We start from the raw sequence: 17,871 nt of genomic DNA, 5'->3' as shown, positions 1-17,871 counted from the left end.
AAGCCCCGCCTCCCTATGATGGAGCCACATCCGCCCTCGTCCTGTCCCTGGGTGCTCCAGGTCCCTCTGACGGGGCCCACCCAGGCGCAGCCTTCCTCCACACCTGCAGTGGCTCTGGTTCCCCCGCGGCCTCAGATGGGCTTCCTGCTGTCCGCTGCCATCAAGCCCTGACTTTGCAGGGGCTTGCCCTTTCTGTCATTCAGACCTCAGCTGAAATACCAGCTTTGCAGAGTTACCCTCGTTGACTACTTAAGGTAGCCACGGGTTGGCCTCTACAGGACCCACTTTAACTCTCTGATGTGTTTCTGTATTAGTTTCATGAGCAAAGGGATCTTCCTCTTTGTTCACAGCTTTATCCTCATCCTAAAACAGTTCCCGGCAGACAGAGGTACGCGGTAAGAACTCGTTAAATAAATGGACGTGTAAATGGATGAAGGAATGAATACCCCTCTCTCCTGAGATGTTCAGTGTAAACGCCGAAACAATTGTTGAGTTCTCTTTTGAGGTTTTAAAAATGAAAAGTAAAAGTTTCCTTTCTCAATGCTGAGCCCTTGTTTTCCCCAGGCTCTCGGTTGAGCTAAGTATCCGCACGTTCGCCTCCAGCGGCCTGATTTACTACATGGCTCATCAGAACCAAGCAGACTACGCCGTGCTCCAGCTGCATGGGGGCCGCCTCCACTTCATGTTTGACCTTGGCAAAGGCAGAACAAAGGTCTCTCACCCTGCACTGCTCAGCGATGGCAAGTGGCACACGGTACGATCTCAGGAGGCTTGTGGTGGCTGCTTCTGAGTTCTGTTCCATCTATCACTCAGGTTCACTCCATTTCTCAAAGGCACATTATCCCCATTAATCTCTATTTCGCCTTGTGTGTCTGGTGTCTCCCCCAGAGACTACAAGTCTTGAAGGCAGGGATCTTTTCTGCTTCTGAAATATCCCCAGGGCCTTGCTTAGTACCTGACATGAAACAGACATTCAGCAAACATTGGCAGGATGAAGAAAAGGTACTAGACCTGTTCTTGACTTGGCAAGGAGTATGTAAAGCCTAGCCTCCCCTCGTGGCATTTGCTTTCTGATAACCAGGACTCTGGAGCACTTTCTGGTGTGCAGCATGCTTTACCTGTGCCTGTAATCGGCCAGCTGGGTTGTTCTTGTCCACTGCCCAGAAAAGCAAATGCACTAAGAATGGCAGGTTTTGCAGCAAAGAAAGAGTTTAATTATTGCAGAGGCAACTTGCCAGGAGATAATTCTCAAAGCTGCCTCCCCAAGAATTCAAGGACTAGGGTTAAAACCTCGTGTAAACAAGGATAGTTTGGCAGCCGGGGGATAAGGAATGGCAAATGCTGGTTGATTGGATTAGGGAAGAAATCATAGGGGGTCGAAGTTGTCTTCTTGTGCTGAGCCAGTTCCTGGGTAGGGGTTACTGCTCTGGGTGGTGCCAGTTGGTTCATACTGAATGCAAAGTCTGAAAAATATCTCAAATGCCAGTCCTAGGTTTTACAATAGCGGTGTTATCTATATGGGGCAGTTGGAGAAGGTATAACACTTACGACTATTGGCTACGTGATTCCTAAGCAGTAAGTAGTTTAAAAAGGCAAATTATAAACGATGACTGGTTAGAGTTTATGCCTACATCTTAGCAGGAGAAACAATGGCTGGTTAGAGTTTATGCCTGTATCTTAGCAGAATTCAGGCCCCTATCACAATTCCAACCTTGTGGCATTTCCTTAATTTTACAAAGGCGATTTTGGTCCCTGAGCAAGGAGGGAGTTAGTTTTGGGGAGGGACTGTTATCTTTGTTTTAAACTGTTAACTAAATTCCTCCCATTTTGGGAAGGGACTGTTATCATCTTTGTTTTAAAGTTAAACTATCCACTAAATTTCTTCCATTTCCAGAAGGGACTGTTACCATCTTTGTTTTAAACTACCAACTAAATTCCTTCCATAGCTAGGATGAATTAGCAAAGACAGCTTATGAGGTTAGAAGCAAGATAGAGTCAGTTATGTCAGATTCCTCTTACTGTCATCATTTTTCTATATCAGATTTCTTTCACTGTTACAGTTTTTGCAAAGGCAGTTTCATACCTGCCTCCTTTCTTCTGCCAGGCTTATCCGCTTTTCATCACCAACTGTCTAAAAATTTGAACCATCCTTTAGCATTGCATTCAGGTTGTTATAGCTCTCAGAAACACATGTTGCATCTGTTAAAGTTTATACATCTGTTAAAGTTTTCTCGGATTCCTTAAAAATTATGCGTGTTTTCACTTTGCTGTAGGTCAAGACAGACTATGTTAAAAGAAAAGGCTTCATAACTGTTGACGGCCAAGAGTCCCCCACAGTGACGGTGGTGGGAGATGGCACCATGCTGGATGTGGAGGGTTTGTTCTACCTAGGAGGCCTGCCCTCCCAGTACCAGGCCAGGAAAATTGGAAATGTAAGCAGCATTTTCCATACTGACATTTTACCTTCGCTGTGGTTGTGTTTATTTTGTAGAAGAGCATACCTCACGGCATCTTTATGTTTAAATTACCTTGTTTGAAACTGGGGCTTGTAAAGAGGTTTACTTTGCAGGCATGTCCACAGATCGTGTGCCAGGGCCGCCCGTCAGAACCTGATCAGTCTTTCTAGCCTGTTAGTTAATGAATATCTCCCTTTCCACAGCCACATGGCCACAGCACAATTCAGGGAAGCCCAGCAAATGCGTATTCGCACATTAGTAAACTCAGCATGTTTTGATTTCCATGATATTTCACTAAAATAATAGAAAACACTTCCACTGCATTGTTAGCAAAGATACTCAATGGTAGCTCTAACTTAGACATTCATGTGAAGTATTGTGGCAATTAAAGTTTTAAAACAAAAAGATTACATTTTAATGTGTTTTGTTGAGACCAATATGATGAAGTGGAAGGAAAATGTGTCCAAGCCCTTCTCGTTAGAATCATCACCGTCTACTCCTGCATGTCATTTGTCTTAGATCACCCACAGCATCCCTGCCTGCATTGGGGATGTGACAGTTAACAGCAAACAGCTGGACAAGGACAGCCCGGTGTCCGCCTTCACGGTGAACAGGTGCTACGCAGTGGCCCAGGAAGGAACATTCTTTGACGGAAGCGGATATGCAGCTCTTGGTATGTGTTAGCAACACTCTCAAAGGCAGTCCCCGGATGAGTCTGTACTCTAAAGTGATGCGGATCCAAGAGTATAAGACAGGACCCACTGGATAAGGCTGCAGGAAAACCACATTGAGTTCAGTATTCCAGTTGATTCCTAATTTCTTGGCGTAAAAAGCCTTCTCAGATCTTGGGCTATATGGATGGCCTGACAAAGTCTCCCCCAAGGAGTGGTGTGACTCCTGACAGAGGCCAGACATGGGGTGCTAGTTTCATCTATAGTTTCCCCAGGTTCTGTAATGCACACTTACTGTCCAAGTTAAGAAAGGGCTTTGAATTAAAAATCAGCAGCATAAAATGTCTAGACCAGCTGGCGCCAGGGAAGCTGTGCAGAAGTTTGGGTGGGGAAGAGGGGGAAGCCAGCAGAACACCTCTCGTTCACTCTGTGCTTCCTTTCTCCTGTTCCTGGGGCCCAGGCTCCAGCCCTGCTGGGCAGCCCCCTCAGTGGCCTCAGCTCCCCTTCCACCCCCCCAGCTCTGGGCATACCACCTTCTCCCCTTTTCCCTTCAGCCCTGGGCATGGTAACAACTGCCTGCTGTTGCCAATAGCGCCAGTGTGGCTCCTCGGCTTTTTTATCACCTGAATTAAAAAATCATTCCATTCAATCCCCACCTTTAACAAACTTAGTGTGGACTCTGATACACTCAGTAAATGATGATTCCCCCAAGTACACAGATACTAGGAAAATAAATTGGACTATTCTCGGATGATGATAAAGGGATTCCAGGGATCAAATCCCAACAGCCCACGGGAAAGACTGCTGCGGGGAGGATGTGTCCATGGGGTGAGTCAGGGCCATGTGCTTCTGCAGCCACAGATGAAGGAGGCGCCTGGCTCTGCTCTGACCTGGCTGACCGCATGGGTCTTCTTGAAAAGCTCCACGTCATCTCCCAGCTGTGGAAGCTGAGGCTCAGAGGGCAGGAGTGACCTGCTGGTGGGGATGGAGCTGGATCTAAAGGAGGAGCTAGAGCCAGGTCCCCCAACCCCTAGCCAGGAGCCCAAATGCTCAGCCTGGGTCTGGCAGTGCTCACCCTGACTTGGGTCGTCCTTGTGTGTTACAGTCAAAGAGGGCTACAAAGTCCAGTCAGATGTGAACATCACACTGGAGTTTCGAACCTCCTCACAGAATGGCGTCCTCCTGGGGATCAGCACTGCCAAAGTGGATGCCATTGGACTAGAGCTTGTGGACGGCAAGGTGGGTGCTTCCTCTCCATGGGGGTCTTCCTCCCCCCAGTGTCAGAGACAGAGCAATTGAGAAACAGCAGATTGAAATTCACAACTATCTATTTTCATGGAGTCAAACAGTGGTCCCATTACTATTTTAAAAACAGATATTGCTACAAAAAAACCTTTTTTATTTTTTAAAAGCTTTTCAAAAATAACTTTTTATATGTTTGAAAGTAAGCTTTCAGCAAAATTACAACTATAATACAAAGAACTTTTTTTCCTGAACCATCTGAGAATAAGCTGCTGACCTGATGCCCTATCCCTTCTAATAATTTTTTTAACTTTTTATTTGGAAATTACTACAGATTGATAGGAAGTTGCAATGAAATGTACAGGAGGGCCCCATGCACCCTTCACCCAGACCCAGGTTTCCCAGTGGTAGCATTATGCATTTTTTTTTTTTTTTTGAGACAGAGTCTCGCTCTGTCGCCCAGGCTGGAGTGCAGTGGTGCCATCTCGGCTCACTGCAAGCTCCGCCTCCCGGGTTCACGCCATTCTCCTGCCTCAGCCTCTCCGAGTAGCTGGGACTACAGGCGCCCGCCACCACGCCCGGCTAAATTTTTGTATTTTTAGTAGAGACGGGGTTTCATTGTCGTCTCGATCTCCTGACCTCGTGATCCGCCCGCCTCGGCCTCCCAAAGTGCTGGGATTACAAGCGTGAGCCACCGCACCCGGCCTTTTTTTTTTTTTTTGAGACAGAGTTTCGCTCTTGTTGCCCAGGCTAGAGTGCAATAGTGCAATCTCAACTCACTGCAACCTCTGCCTCCCAGGTTCAAGTGATTCTCCTGCCTCAGCCTCCTGAGTAGCTGGGATTACAGGCGTGCACCACCACACCTGGCTAATTTTTGTATTTTTTAGTAGAGACCAGGTTTCATCATGTTGGTCAGGCTGTTCTCAAACTCCTGAACGCGTGATCTGCCCGCCTCGCCTCCCAAAGTGCTGGGATTACAAACATTATGCATTTTTCTAGCACAATCAAGATGCTTAATTGTATCAATACCACAAGGCTCCCCCTTAATACCCCATCATGGCCACGCCCAACTCCTGTACCCCTAATCCTAGGCAACCACTAATCTGTTTGCTGTCCCTCTAATTTCTGTTTCACCAGTGTTACATAAATGAAGTGACGCAGTAGGTATCCTTTTGAGATCAGCTTTTCACACTCAGCCTGATCTTGGGAGGGTCATCTGGGTGGTTGTGCATATCAGCAGTCCGTTCCCTTTTGTGGTGGCGTATTACTCCGTGGGAGAGACGTACCATGCTATAATTTTTTTTAAATGTAGAACATGTTATTTTTTCTGTGACTGTTCTGACCTTGCTTTTCAGCCTCTCATGTCCCTCTCCTGCTGGCAACAAAATGAACTCAACAATTTGCAGTACTAGTCTTCTAGTCTCCTGCTTGAAAACCGCCTCCTTCACAGTTTCTCCCAGTTCTCACTTTCTTTCCTCTCCCCTTTGGGGCTGTCTGGGCGCAGGCAGGATGCAGGGAAGGGAGTCTCGATCGCCCTTTTCCTTTCTGTGGACTGTCTCGTGGACAGCAGCTGAGCATAGCTTAGTCTCCTGGTCTTCAGGGCAGCCTCTTACAGTGAGTGGTCTGGGGTCTCAGTGTTGCCCCTGCGTGGGGGCTGCTCCTGGAGAGTTTGGCCAGTGTCCCTTTTGGCTCAGGCTTCTCATCCTGGTTGTCATGAGTAGCGCCACCTCTTCATCTTCCGCCTTCCCTGTGGGGTCATGTGCAAACTTGGGGATTTCTGCCAAGCCACACAGAGGCCGTGTGGAATCAGGGATGGTGTCTCTCTGATCCTCTCTCTACCTAACTACATTTTACCAGCATTTCTGCAGCACTGTGGTCAATGCTTGTTGTTGTGGGAGTAAGATGCCTGAATTTTCCAACACTAGTGCCTCTTGGAAGGCAAGGAACAAGTCTCCACGTTCTAGATTCCCCAGGACTTACCGGTTGTTTCTAGTATTTCCCTACTTACTCCCCGCTGGGTTTTGACCCCTAGGATATCCTAGAGTGGGGGTGGGGAGGATCTGAAAGGTCATGTCTGACCTTTTGCCCTTCACTTCTTTTCCAATTCATGACAAAACAGAACTAACTTGATGTCATATTGCTGCCTCTCTACACTGACTTATAGCCAACTTTTTCCCTCATCTATACTTTAAAAACTTTTGTATCTATTTGCATGTTTTTATGTGACATCTAAAAAATGTTATCAGGGGCCAGATACGGTGGCTAACACATGTAATCCCAAAACTTTGGGAGGCTGAGGCAGGAGGATTGCTTGAGCCCAGGAGTTTGAGACCAGCCAGGGCAATGTAGCAAGACCCCATCTCTATTTTTGAGAAATATTTTATTTAGATAAATAAAAAATTAAAAATGCAATCAGAAGTGTAATTGCTGCAAACAGTGTAATTTTCTGTTGTATTATACATTTGCCTCTTATTGGATTATTATTTATAGTTCTTTTTTTTAACATTTTTAGTTGTTGCCTAAGGGTTTATGACTTATATCTTTAATCGTCACAGTCCCCCTTGAAATAATACTGAGCAGTTTCATATATAGCATAACAATCTTCAAAAAGTACATTTGAAATTCTTTCCTCCTGTCTTAGTCTGCTTGGGGTGCCAGAACAAAGTACCACAGATTGTGTGGCTTAAACAATGAAAATTTATTTTCTTGCCATTCTAGAGACTAGAAATACGAGATTGATGTGTTGGTAAGGTTCTTTATTCTGAGGCCTCTCTCTTTGACTTACAGATGCCTCGTTCTCCGTGTGTTCTCACATGGTCTTCCCTCTGTGCATGTCTGTGTCCTAATCTCTTCTTATAAAGACACAGTCAGATTGGATGAGGGCCACCCTAGTGACTCATCTTTACTTAATTACCTCTTTAAAAGCTCCATCTTCAAATACAATCACATTCTGAGGTACTGGGGGTTAGGACTTCAGCATATGAATTTTGGAGGGGCGGTCTTCAGCCTATAACACCTCCTATCTTTTGCAAAGCTGAGATCTCTTTACTTGCTGTGGGAGAGCATCTACAGTTCATCAGAAGAGAGTTAGTAAATATTCGCTCATAGGTGCTATCAATAGGTATGACCGGGCCAGGTGAGGTGGCTGACGCCTGTAATCCTGGCACTTTGGGAGGCCTAGGCGGGCAAATCACCTGAGGTCAGGATTTCGAGACAAGCCTGGCCAACATGGTGAAACCCTGTCTCTACTAAAAATACAAAAATTAGCTGGGCATGATGTGGGCGCCTGTAATCCCAGCTATGCGGGAGGCTGAGGCAAAAGAATCACTTGAACCCGGGAGGTGGAGTTTGCAATAAGCCAAGACCGCTCCACTGCACTCCAGCCTGGACAACAAGAGCAAAACTCCATCTCAAAAAAGAAAAAAAAAAAAAGAAAGTATGATCAGCACCTCCAATAAGGCTATTAACTCCTAAAATGTCCTAAAAATGAAGCCCTCACTTAAGGATGCAATGTGCTTGGACTTGTGGTCATGAAGGTGGCCATTTGCCCTTTCTGGAATTTGTGGAATAGTATAACATCTGAATCTTTTTTTTTTTTTTTTTTGAGACGGAGTTTCGCTCTTATTGCCCAGGCTGGAGTGCAATGGCACGATCTTGGCTCACCACAACCTCTGCCTGCCAGGTTCACGCGATTTTTCTGCCTCAGCCTCCCGAGTTGTTGGGATAACAGGCATGTGCCACCACGCCTCGCTAATTTTTTTGTATTTTTAGTAGAGACAGGGTTTCTCCATGTTGCTCAGGCTAGTCTCAAATTCCTGACCTCAGGTGATCCGTCCGCCTCAGCCTCCTAAAATGCCGGGATTACAGGCGTGAGCCACCGTGCCCAGCCATCATCTGAATCCTTTAAAAGGTTATTTTTCAAAACTATTTTCTGTTTCTCCTAGTTAGCTCTCCTTTTAAACATAATGCTGCAATTTTATCCACTCCAAGAGCTTATACAAATGGACTGTGTTCCGTAAATTCACAAAAACTCACCAAGATATTTGCTTTTAGGTCTTGTTCCATGTCAACAATGGTGCTGGCAGGATAACAGCTGCATATGAGCCCAAAACCGCCACTGCGCTCTGTGATGGGAAATGGCACACTCTTCAAGCTAACAAAAGCAAACACCGTATCACTCTGACTGTCGACGGGAACGCAGTTGGCGCTGAAAGTCCACACACCCAGTCTACCTCGGTGGACACCAACAATCCCATTTATGTTGGTGGCTATCCTGGTATGTACGGGTACCTGCTCTTCCACTCAAAAGGGGCACTGTCCCTGGAGGAAGTCTTGGTTCAGGTGGATGTAGAATAGAGATTAAGAAAGGTACATGGTTTGGGTGACAAATCCTTTACCATTTTAGAAAAGCCATTTCAAATACCTAAGAATTCTTGGAAAACTTAAAATAATCTACACACACAAGTTAATCATTGGGTAAGACTGTGAGAAGATTGGGTCGGATATAAAGGCAGCTGGATGACTTTACCGAAGTAAATTTCATGACTCTCAGACTTGGGAGTCATTTTAGGGCTAGGGAATTGTTTTAGGAAACAAACTTGTGACTCATCTCTCTGGTCAATTTTGGATTAGAATTATGTATTTTAGATGTTCCAAGGAATTGTTGCAAATAATAAACACCTGTTGTATGACTTTTTTTAAGTTGTAACTATGCCTTAAAATTTTATATATTAAAAGTTTTTGGCCAGGTGTGGTGGCTTACGCCTATAATCCCGGCACTTTGGGAGGCCAAGGTGGGTGGATCACTTGAGGTCAGGAGTTTGAGACCAGCCTGGCCAACATGGTGAAACCCCGTCTCTACTAAAAATACAAAAATAAGCTGGACGTGGTGACGGGTGCCTGTAGTCCCAGCTACTCAGGAGGCTGAGACAGGAGAATCACTTGAACCCGGGAGGCAGAGGTTGCAGTGAGCCAAGATCGTGCCACTGCATTCCAGCCTAGGTGGCAGAGCAAGACTCCATCTCAAAAAAAATTTTCTCTGAATTCTGCTACTCACTGACACCACATATGTGGAAAATATTCTTCTAATTTTGATAGTGAAAAATTTAAAAAACAAAAAAACCGGCTTGAGATTATTTCTGTTCCTTTTGTGCTATGGATCGCATTTCAACAAAATTAAGCAAGATTTGTCTTCTCTTCTTTCCTGAACAGCTGGCGTGAAGCAAAAATGCCTGCACAGCCAGACCTCGTTCCGCGGGTGTTTGAGGAAGCTAGCTCTGATTAAGAGCCCGCAGGTGCAATCCTTTGACTTCAGCAGAGCGTTCGAACTGCACGGAGTTTTCCTTCATTCCTGTCCTGGGACCGAGTCCTGAACTTCAAGCAGAATCCTCAGTTGGAATCATTGCTAATATTTTGAGGAGAAGTGTATGTGTGAATTAAGAGTCTCTTCAGTTCATATTTTATTTCCAACTCAGGTTAAGTGTTTCTGGGGAGAGATGTGTTTACGTTACACTAAAACCACATGTGCAACAAATACCTCCATTAAATGGTCTAAAATGTAAATTGAACTCCGTGGCCCTCTTTTTAAACATTTTTTTAAAAAATAAATCTTTATACACATTGAATGTTCTGTTGATTACTTGATAGTATTTTATGTTTTTCATTTTGAGCTTTTAAAAAAGTGTCAATACAGATGATAATAGATTAGAGTATGAAGCCTTTTATTCAAGAAAACTCTAAGCTCCAATTTCTACAACAGACAAGCAATGTTCATTGATTAATTCCAGATGAGCACACCAGCTGTTTGCCACATAACCTTTTAAGGAGGCTCCAGCAAGTCATAGGGGCAAAGGGAGCAAAGGAAGGAGCTGGACCCTCCTTGGACGTGGCCTTGTGCTATCAGGACCTCACCTAACAGCATTTTGCAGGACAGAAAAAAAGAAAAGATGGCATCATTTTAAATTAGTGCTTCCTTTATTGTCAATTTTATTTTCACCACTTGGAATGAAACAGTTTGCCTTAATCAGCTACTTTTCTGGGATAGTGTGTGTAATTTGAAAAGAGGGAACATTTTAAAACCATGTAATTTAATGGACCAAGCAGCTGTAGACCCAGATTTCTGAAGTCGCATTCAATCCCTTCCACATTCATTTTAGTTCTGCTCTGTGGCTGCAGCTCAGGTCACAGTGGCCACTGTCTATATCCTTCAGAAAAATGATCCCATTTTCCAAATGCTCACTTGAAGAGCGGTCTCCACCTGTCTTAGCCATGACCTGCTTTTCCAGCATGGAGGAGGCCAGAGTTAATGTCTGTGTCTCTGAGAGATTTTGATTGGATAAACAAGGCAGGCAGCTGTGCTCCTGGTCCCCGTCCCTGTTCGTTGCCTTCTTATGTTTTTGAACCCTTGGGATTCACACCTCTTGATGAGTATATTTGAAATTTGTAGTTCTTTCCCATTTAAATACCTGCATGAAGATGTTTCTTAGAGAAAGGCAGCTGCCAGTTGTGGACATGCTGATGTTTCTGTAGCACCAGCCATGGGAGGAATGCGGACTTTTCAAAGGCAGCTCCTGGGCAGCTGGGCTCAGAAGAGGCACCTGCCCATCTCAGCGGCAGTGCACGTGCACCAAGAACCTCTTTGCTGTGCCGCCGGTGGTCTTTGGTTTCATGTTTCTGCGGAAACCAGCTACAGTGGGATATGAAGGCTCAGACATTCTAGATCCTGGTCCACCATGTTGGGTGAGGAAGTGACCAAAACTAGGACATAGAGCACAGACTGTGGAGCTGCCTTGAGCTTTGCACCCCAGCCCTGCCTCCACCCCCCCTTTAACAGAGTTAAAACGGAGCATGGGCCTTTCATAAGTATAGCTATTCACAAGATCTCTCTGAAGGATCCCTCAGGAGAAAACCCACCAGCTCCCCCTTGGCCTTTCACAAGCACAGAGTGGAGTGGCCTGGGTGTGGGTCTGTCCCCGTGACCTTGAGCCTGCGCTTGCAGGTCAGACACCAGCTATGGTTCTCACTTCGGGTTCTGACACTGATTCCTTAACTCCTCTCACCAAGTCTGGACTCAGGTTCTTAGAGAGGGTTGCCAGATAAAACGCAGAACCCAGGGAAATCTGAATTTCAGATAAACACCACAGACATGGTTTTAGTATAAGCACATGCTAAATATTGCACAGCATCCTGTGTTTTTCATTTGCTAAATCTGGCAACCCTACTTTGGAGCCCCAAGGGCATAAAAAGATTATGATACCCTTTCCCTCACTGCCAAGTGATTCCAAATAAAAGCAAATCTATGTCTTAAAGCACGTGCAACAAAATCTATTGACGATCATGTTTTTCTCATGACGACTTTACTGAGATATCTAATTTCTTTCCAAAGTCTAATTTTGGTGCCAAAAGTCCTTGTTTAGTCTGTCAATTAATGTAGTACTTTTTTTTATTGTGGCAAAATACAGAAAATATAAAATTTACCATTTTAAGCCATCTGTAAGTGTATATTTCCATGAAATTCAATACATTTATAAGGTGTGCAACCACTACCATTCGTCTCCGGAATTCTTGTCATCTTGTAAACCTAAAACCCTGTACCAGTTAAACAGTAGTCCCCCATTCCTTCTTTCCCTCAGCTCCTGGCAACCACCGTTCTTTCTATCTCTACACATTTGACCCACTCTGGGTACTTCATATAAGTGACTTACCATAATAGCTTCAAGGTTCATCTCTGTTTAGCCTGTGTCAGAATTTCCTCCCTTTTATTTCTGAATAGCATCCCATTGTATGTATAGACATTATGCTTATCCATTAATCCCTTGATGGGTACTTGGGTTCCTGCCATCTTTTGGCTATTGTGAATAGTGCCGCAATGAACATGGATGCACAAATGTCTGTTCAGAGTCCCTGCTTTCAACTCTTTGGGGTATATACCCAGAAGTGGAATTGCTGGATCATATGGTAAATCTATTTGTAATTTTTTTTTTTTTTTTTTTGAGACAGAGTCTCACTCTGTCATCCAGGCTGGAGTGCAGTGGTGTGATCTTGGCTCATGGCAACCTCCACCTCCCAGGCTCAAGCAATTCTCCTGCTTCAGCCTCCCGAGTAGCTGGGACTACAGGCGGGTGCCACCATGCCTGCCTAATTTTTGTATTTTTGGTAGAGATGGGTTTCACCATGTTGGCCAAGATGGTCTCAAACTCCTGACCTCAAATGATCCACTAAGTGCTGGGATTACAGGCATGAGCCACCGTGCCTGGCCCCTAGTTGTAATTTTTTGAGAAAGAACTATACTGTTCTCCATAGCATGCAGCACTGTTTTCAAGCCTCAGTTTCTTCATCTGTAAAAAGATTGTGATACCAACCTCAAAAAGCTATCACAATATTTAGAAGATAGTATTAAAAATTTTTTCAGAAAGAGAGCACGTTGATAAGCCAACAGCATTGACCGTAGTGAAATTTAATCCTCAGTCACAACTGCCTTCCAAGAATGTCCAAAAACCGGTTGGATTTATAGGCAAGCATTGGCAAACATCAGAAAAGAGAAGAAAACTGACCAACTCATTTAACGCTGGTGGAATAACTTCATATGAAACAAGTATAAAACAATTATAGACCAACTTTACTTATGGACTTAGATGTAAAGATCTTTTATAAAATACTAGTAAATTCGATTCAGTCCTTAGGGGAAACGATAACTAAGTACATTTGCAAACCCATAAATTCTTCTTTCTATTCTCACATGTGGTAATTTTTTGATTATGGTCAAACATTTGGCATAAGATCTACCCTCTTAACATATGTTAAATGCACAGTACAGTATTGTTAACTATAGGCACCATGTTGTACAGACAGCAGATCCCTAGAGCTTACTCAGCTTGCATAACTGAAACTTCATTTTTTTATTTTTATTTATTTATTTATTTTGAGATGGTATTTCACTCTTGTTGCCCAGGCTGGAGTGCAATGGCATGATCTCGGTTCACTGCAACTTCCACCCCCTAGGTTCAAGTGATTATTTTGCCTCAGCCTCCTGAGCAGCTGGGATTATAGGCACACACCACTGAGACTACGTCTCAAAAAAAAAAAACCAGAAAATTAGTGATTCAGAGATAAGGAAGTTTCACTATTTTTCTTATAACAACAATACTACTTGGTACCTGTGGCACTTCCTTCTTCCCCAGTGGCAGAAACTTTGTAATGGCTGAGTATATATTTTTAAATGTTACCCAATGCCCTGGGTATGTTCCCCTCAGCCGTAATAAACTCCCTCTTCACACTACTACCTGCTTTTCCCGCTAGCTTGGAACTGTGGTTGAAGATAATTCTCCAGTATCTGCCTCCGTGATACTCTGCCCTGCGTCCTGCCCAGGACCCTTTTCACAGCTGCAAGCTGTGTTACTTACTTGTTCCTAATGGGACAGTCAGTCTCTAGCACAGTTCTGAATATCTGAAGGAAGTCAACGGGAAGCATCGGGTCAATTTCCTGCCTCAGACTGCAAAATGGGTCTGGACACATCTCCCATCACTTTGTGATACCCACTTTCTTTTTCTTCTTGAAATTGTAGTGTATTGAAGGTATTTCTCTGTTAGGTTCATATTTCACATAGTTTTCAAAATTTCAAAAGTATCACATACATTCCAAGTGCTCATGGCTCCCGTTTGTATTTTGTGGTGTGCAGGCACATCTTCGCCTTCCAGTGCCCTTGGTAAGTCTTCCTGGACAGCCTCCTGCAGTGCTGACTGCCCTGGAACTGTTCTGGTTCTCTTTTTTTATTTTATTTATTTATTTATTTATTTATTTATTTATGGAGACGGAGTCTCGCTCTGCTCCCAGGCTGGAGTGCAGTGGCGCGATCTCGGCTCACTGCAAGCTCCGCCTCCCGGGTTCACGCCGTTCTCCTGCCTCAGCCTGCCAAGTAGCTGGGACTACAGGCGCCTTATTTATTTATTTATTTTTAGTAGAGACAGAGTTTCACCATGTTAGCCAGGATAGTCTCGATCTCCTGACCTTGTGATCCGCCCACCTCCGCCTCCCAAAGTGCTGGGATTACAGGTGTGAGCCACCGCACCTGGCCGGAACTGTTCTGGTTCTTAATGGCTCTAAGTTATGCTGAGTTTTCCCCTCAGATTGGATGTTCTCCTCAAAGAGCCTGTAGTTGTTGTATAGCTCCTTGAAGGTCGATATTCTGTTGGATATTTCTTAGGCATTTCTCCCTAACATAATAGTTAATGTAATAAGGACATGGCAGAGGTTATTAGTACATAATTATTAAACTGAATACTAGTTTCTCATTTTTCTCTAAACATACTTCAGCAGTGTCGTTGTTCCCATAAATTTCAAAAGATCTTTGCAAATGTAATTCTTCTGAGCCATCTAACAAGCATTTAAACAGAACAGAATCATGCTCGCTATGCACATATATTATACTAAAAGTGGAGCGATCCAGAGGTTAGCATGGGCCCTGTGCAAGGATGACATGCAAATTCGTGAAGTATTCCATATTTTTAAAAGTCTAATAGAACATTTAAAAAAGAATTTAAAAATGACAAAATCAGCCATTTTGCAACATATTCTCAAAAAAGATCTACAGGCTTAACAGTTTTCATAATATACAGTGAAGTTTTCAACTTAATATACCCTGAAATGTAAAAACCATCAGGATTTTTTTTCACAGGGTGACAATGGCAGCGCTCATGTTCCTTTCAAACCCCTTCAGTGTCCGACAATGGGAGCCATACAAGCTGTCTGAAGCAAGGGCTTGGAGGGGAACATAATGAAAATCACTGTTTTCTCTCTGAGTAACACATTTTAAAAATGATGTCTTTTCACAGTATATGCTGAGCATAATGCTTAATTATAAAGTATTGAAACATGAACTCCAGTGTGAATGCTAAAGAACTGTGGTCTCTGTTCATATTGTTATAAAAGAGAAAAGTTTATTTTAACGAGAACCGTTCTATGCATCAGGCATTTCATCCATGATTTAATTTTTAGCATGTGTTTGAAATGCAAATGTGATTTTCTGATATGAATAAAACACAGTAAAATCTTTGCTAAAAATGGTACAATGCTGAATTGTGTCCCTGAAGGTGGTCAGAAGAAAACAATTAGAGGAAGAACATCAGTCAAGGGAGGAGGTAGGAGATTGTAAAGAATAGACACACGTACCAGAGGATGCATGTGCGGCTCTGCCACCCAGACTAGAAGGTCAGCAGGATGTAGGTATGGATAGGGAGTTCGTGTGATTAATACTATGTGGCTTAAATGTAATTCTGCACCCTTGAGGTCTCATTAAATTGAACATGGAATTTAAGAAGTGTGAGTAAAAATGACAAAAGAATAAGTAGGAAATGATCAAGACCATTCACTAAGTCTTGCTAGGAAAAAACGTTCAAGCTTGGAAGAAGACTCAGTGGAAAGTTTTTGATTTAGGTAGGATTGGAAGCAAACTAAAGAAAATCTTTTTTAGTAAGCTAACCTAAAAGGAAACAAATTTTTCTTCTTTTATTAGGTGGTACATTGAAATTGAGTGAATTGGAGGGAAGGAATCCTAAAATGATAAAACCACCAGGCAAATCCTTGAATTACTGCTGATTCTTACAGCACTTCCCAAAGTTAAGTGGAAAGGAGTGTGTGTGTGTGTGTGTGTATTTAAATTGATATAACCACAGAAGATGGGATATAACTTATAGTCGGAACATAACCTAGTTAATTTTTTACTAAAACAGACATCAACATTTTCCAGAGGCAGAAAATAGATCTAGAGTCTGCAATACACAACATTCACAATGTCCAGGATACAATTCAAAATTTCTTGATATACAAACAACCAGGAAAATGGTACCAACTCTCAAGGTAGAAAGACAATCAAACAAATACCAACCTCAAGAGAAAATCATCAGACAAAGACTTTAAAGCAGCTATTTTATCTATGCTCGTAAGGTCAGGGAAAGCACACGTCAACTGAATGATATGATAGAAGTGCTCAACAGAAAAATGGAAAATTTAGAAAGGAAGCAAATAAAAATATTGAAATGAAAAATACAATCTCTGCAGTCAAAAGTTAATCATTGGTTGGACTCAATAGTAGAATAAAGATGATAAAAGGAAAATTAAGTTGAAGGTAGAACAATGAAAATTATCCAATCTACAAAGAGAGATAAAGGGTTTAAAGAAAACAAACCCAGAGTGTCAGGTACCTGTGTGTTACCATCTAAAGGTCTAACATAGTATAAGTCGAGTCTCAGAAGGAGAGGAGAAAAAGATTAAAATAGAAAAAAAAATTCAGTAAGAATGCCCAGAAACTCCCCAATTTAGTGAAAGACATAAATTTACAGATTCAAGACACTTAGCAAACTCTGAGCAAAACAAACTCAAAGGAAACAATCCCTATTAACCTATAAGAATCAAATTTCTGAATCCCAAGATACCTAAAAAATTCTTGAAAGTAGCTATAGGGAAAAAAAAGTACACATTACATAGAGGGAAATCATGACTTAACGTGCATGATTTCTCCCAGAAACTATGAAGTCCAGAAGACAGCAGAACTACATCTTAAAAGTACTGAAAGAAAAGAGCTTCTCAACCTATAATTTTATATCCATTACAAATATCTTACAGCAATAAAGGTGAAATAAAGACATTCTCACAAGAAAGACAACAAAAAGCACTCATTACCAGGTCCTACTCTAGTGCCCATGGAAAGATTTCTCATAACAGCATGAGATGAACAACCCAATTACAAATGATCAAAAGATTTGAATAGATATTTTACAAATATGAATAGCCAACAAGCATAAGAAAACAGGCTCAGCACCATCAGTCCTTAGGGAAATGCAAATTAAAACCACAAGGAGATCTAACTGCATACCTTCTCGGATAGCTAAAACTGTTGGAAGGATGTGGAGCAACTAGAATTCTTGTACGTTTTTAGGGGTGGGAATGTAAAATGCTACAACCACTTTGGAAAAAGTTTAGTAATTTCTTTAGAACTTAAATATACTTACCATATGTCCCAGGTAAGCTATTCTTGGCTATTTATTCTTGGCAAAGATTTATGGATAAATGTCAGAGCTTTATCTGTACTAGCCAAACTCTGGAACTATCCCAGGCATCCATCAGTAGAAGAATAGATGAACTGTAGCATACACATACAAGGGAATACTATGTAGCAATAACAAGGAATAAACCATGATACATGCAACAATGTGAATGGATCTCAGAAATATGATGAATTTTAAAATGCCTTACACAAAAATACATACTTCATCATATTTGCATAAAATTTTTAGAAAATGCCAGGGGTTAAGATGGAGGGAGGAATAGGTTACAAATTTACATGAGGAAACTTGTTGGGCAATGGAACTGTTTACTATCTTGATTATGATGATGGCCTCAAGGGTGTAAACATATATCAAAATCAATCATTTTGAACAGTGCTGTTCAATACTATTTAATTACACCTCAACAAAGTTGTAAAAACTAATCAATTAAAAATGCGGCT

At 42.6% G+C, this 17,871-nt stretch overlaps 1 protein-coding gene and 1 pseudogene across 2 annotated transcripts in view; both read left to right on the top strand.

Annotated features, from left to right (window-relative positions):
* The window catches only part of LAMA1 (laminin subunit alpha 1), a 170,432-nt gene extending 160,355 nt beyond the window's left edge, over window positions 1-10,077 (top strand). The window contains exons 58-63 of one of the 2 annotated variants that reach the window (XM_055237979.2): window positions 565-754; window positions 2,274-2,432; window positions 2,976-3,129; window positions 4,233-4,366; window positions 8,423-8,645; window positions 9,581-10,077. In XM_055237979.2, coding sequence (XP_055093954.2) covers window positions 565-754; window positions 2,274-2,432; window positions 2,976-3,129; window positions 4,233-4,366; window positions 8,423-8,645; window positions 9,581-9,741 — 1,021 coding nt within the window. In that variant the 3' untranslated portion in view covers window positions 9,742-10,077. The remainder of the gene's footprint in view (window positions 1-564; window positions 755-2,273; window positions 2,433-2,975; window positions 3,130-4,232; window positions 4,367-8,422; window positions 8,646-9,580) is intronic. The other variant, XM_055237969.2, reaches the window with a different exon arrangement.
* A 4,700-nt stretch (window positions 10,078-14,777) lies between these two features.
* On the top strand, window positions 14,778-14,874 carry LOC129461432 (uncharacterized; annotated as a pseudogene).
* The last annotated feature ends 2,997 nt before the right edge of the window (window positions 14,875-17,871 follow it).

Source organism: Symphalangus syndactylus, chromosome 1 (assembly GCF_028878055.3).
Source record: "Symphalangus syndactylus isolate Jambi chromosome 1, NHGRI_mSymSyn1-v2.1_pri, whole genome shotgun sequence".
NCBI lineage: Eukaryota > Metazoa > Chordata > Mammalia > Primates > Hylobatidae > Symphalangus > Symphalangus syndactylus.
Note: the sequence above shows the minus strand (reverse complement) of the source record. Positions and strands in the feature narration are given on the sequence as shown.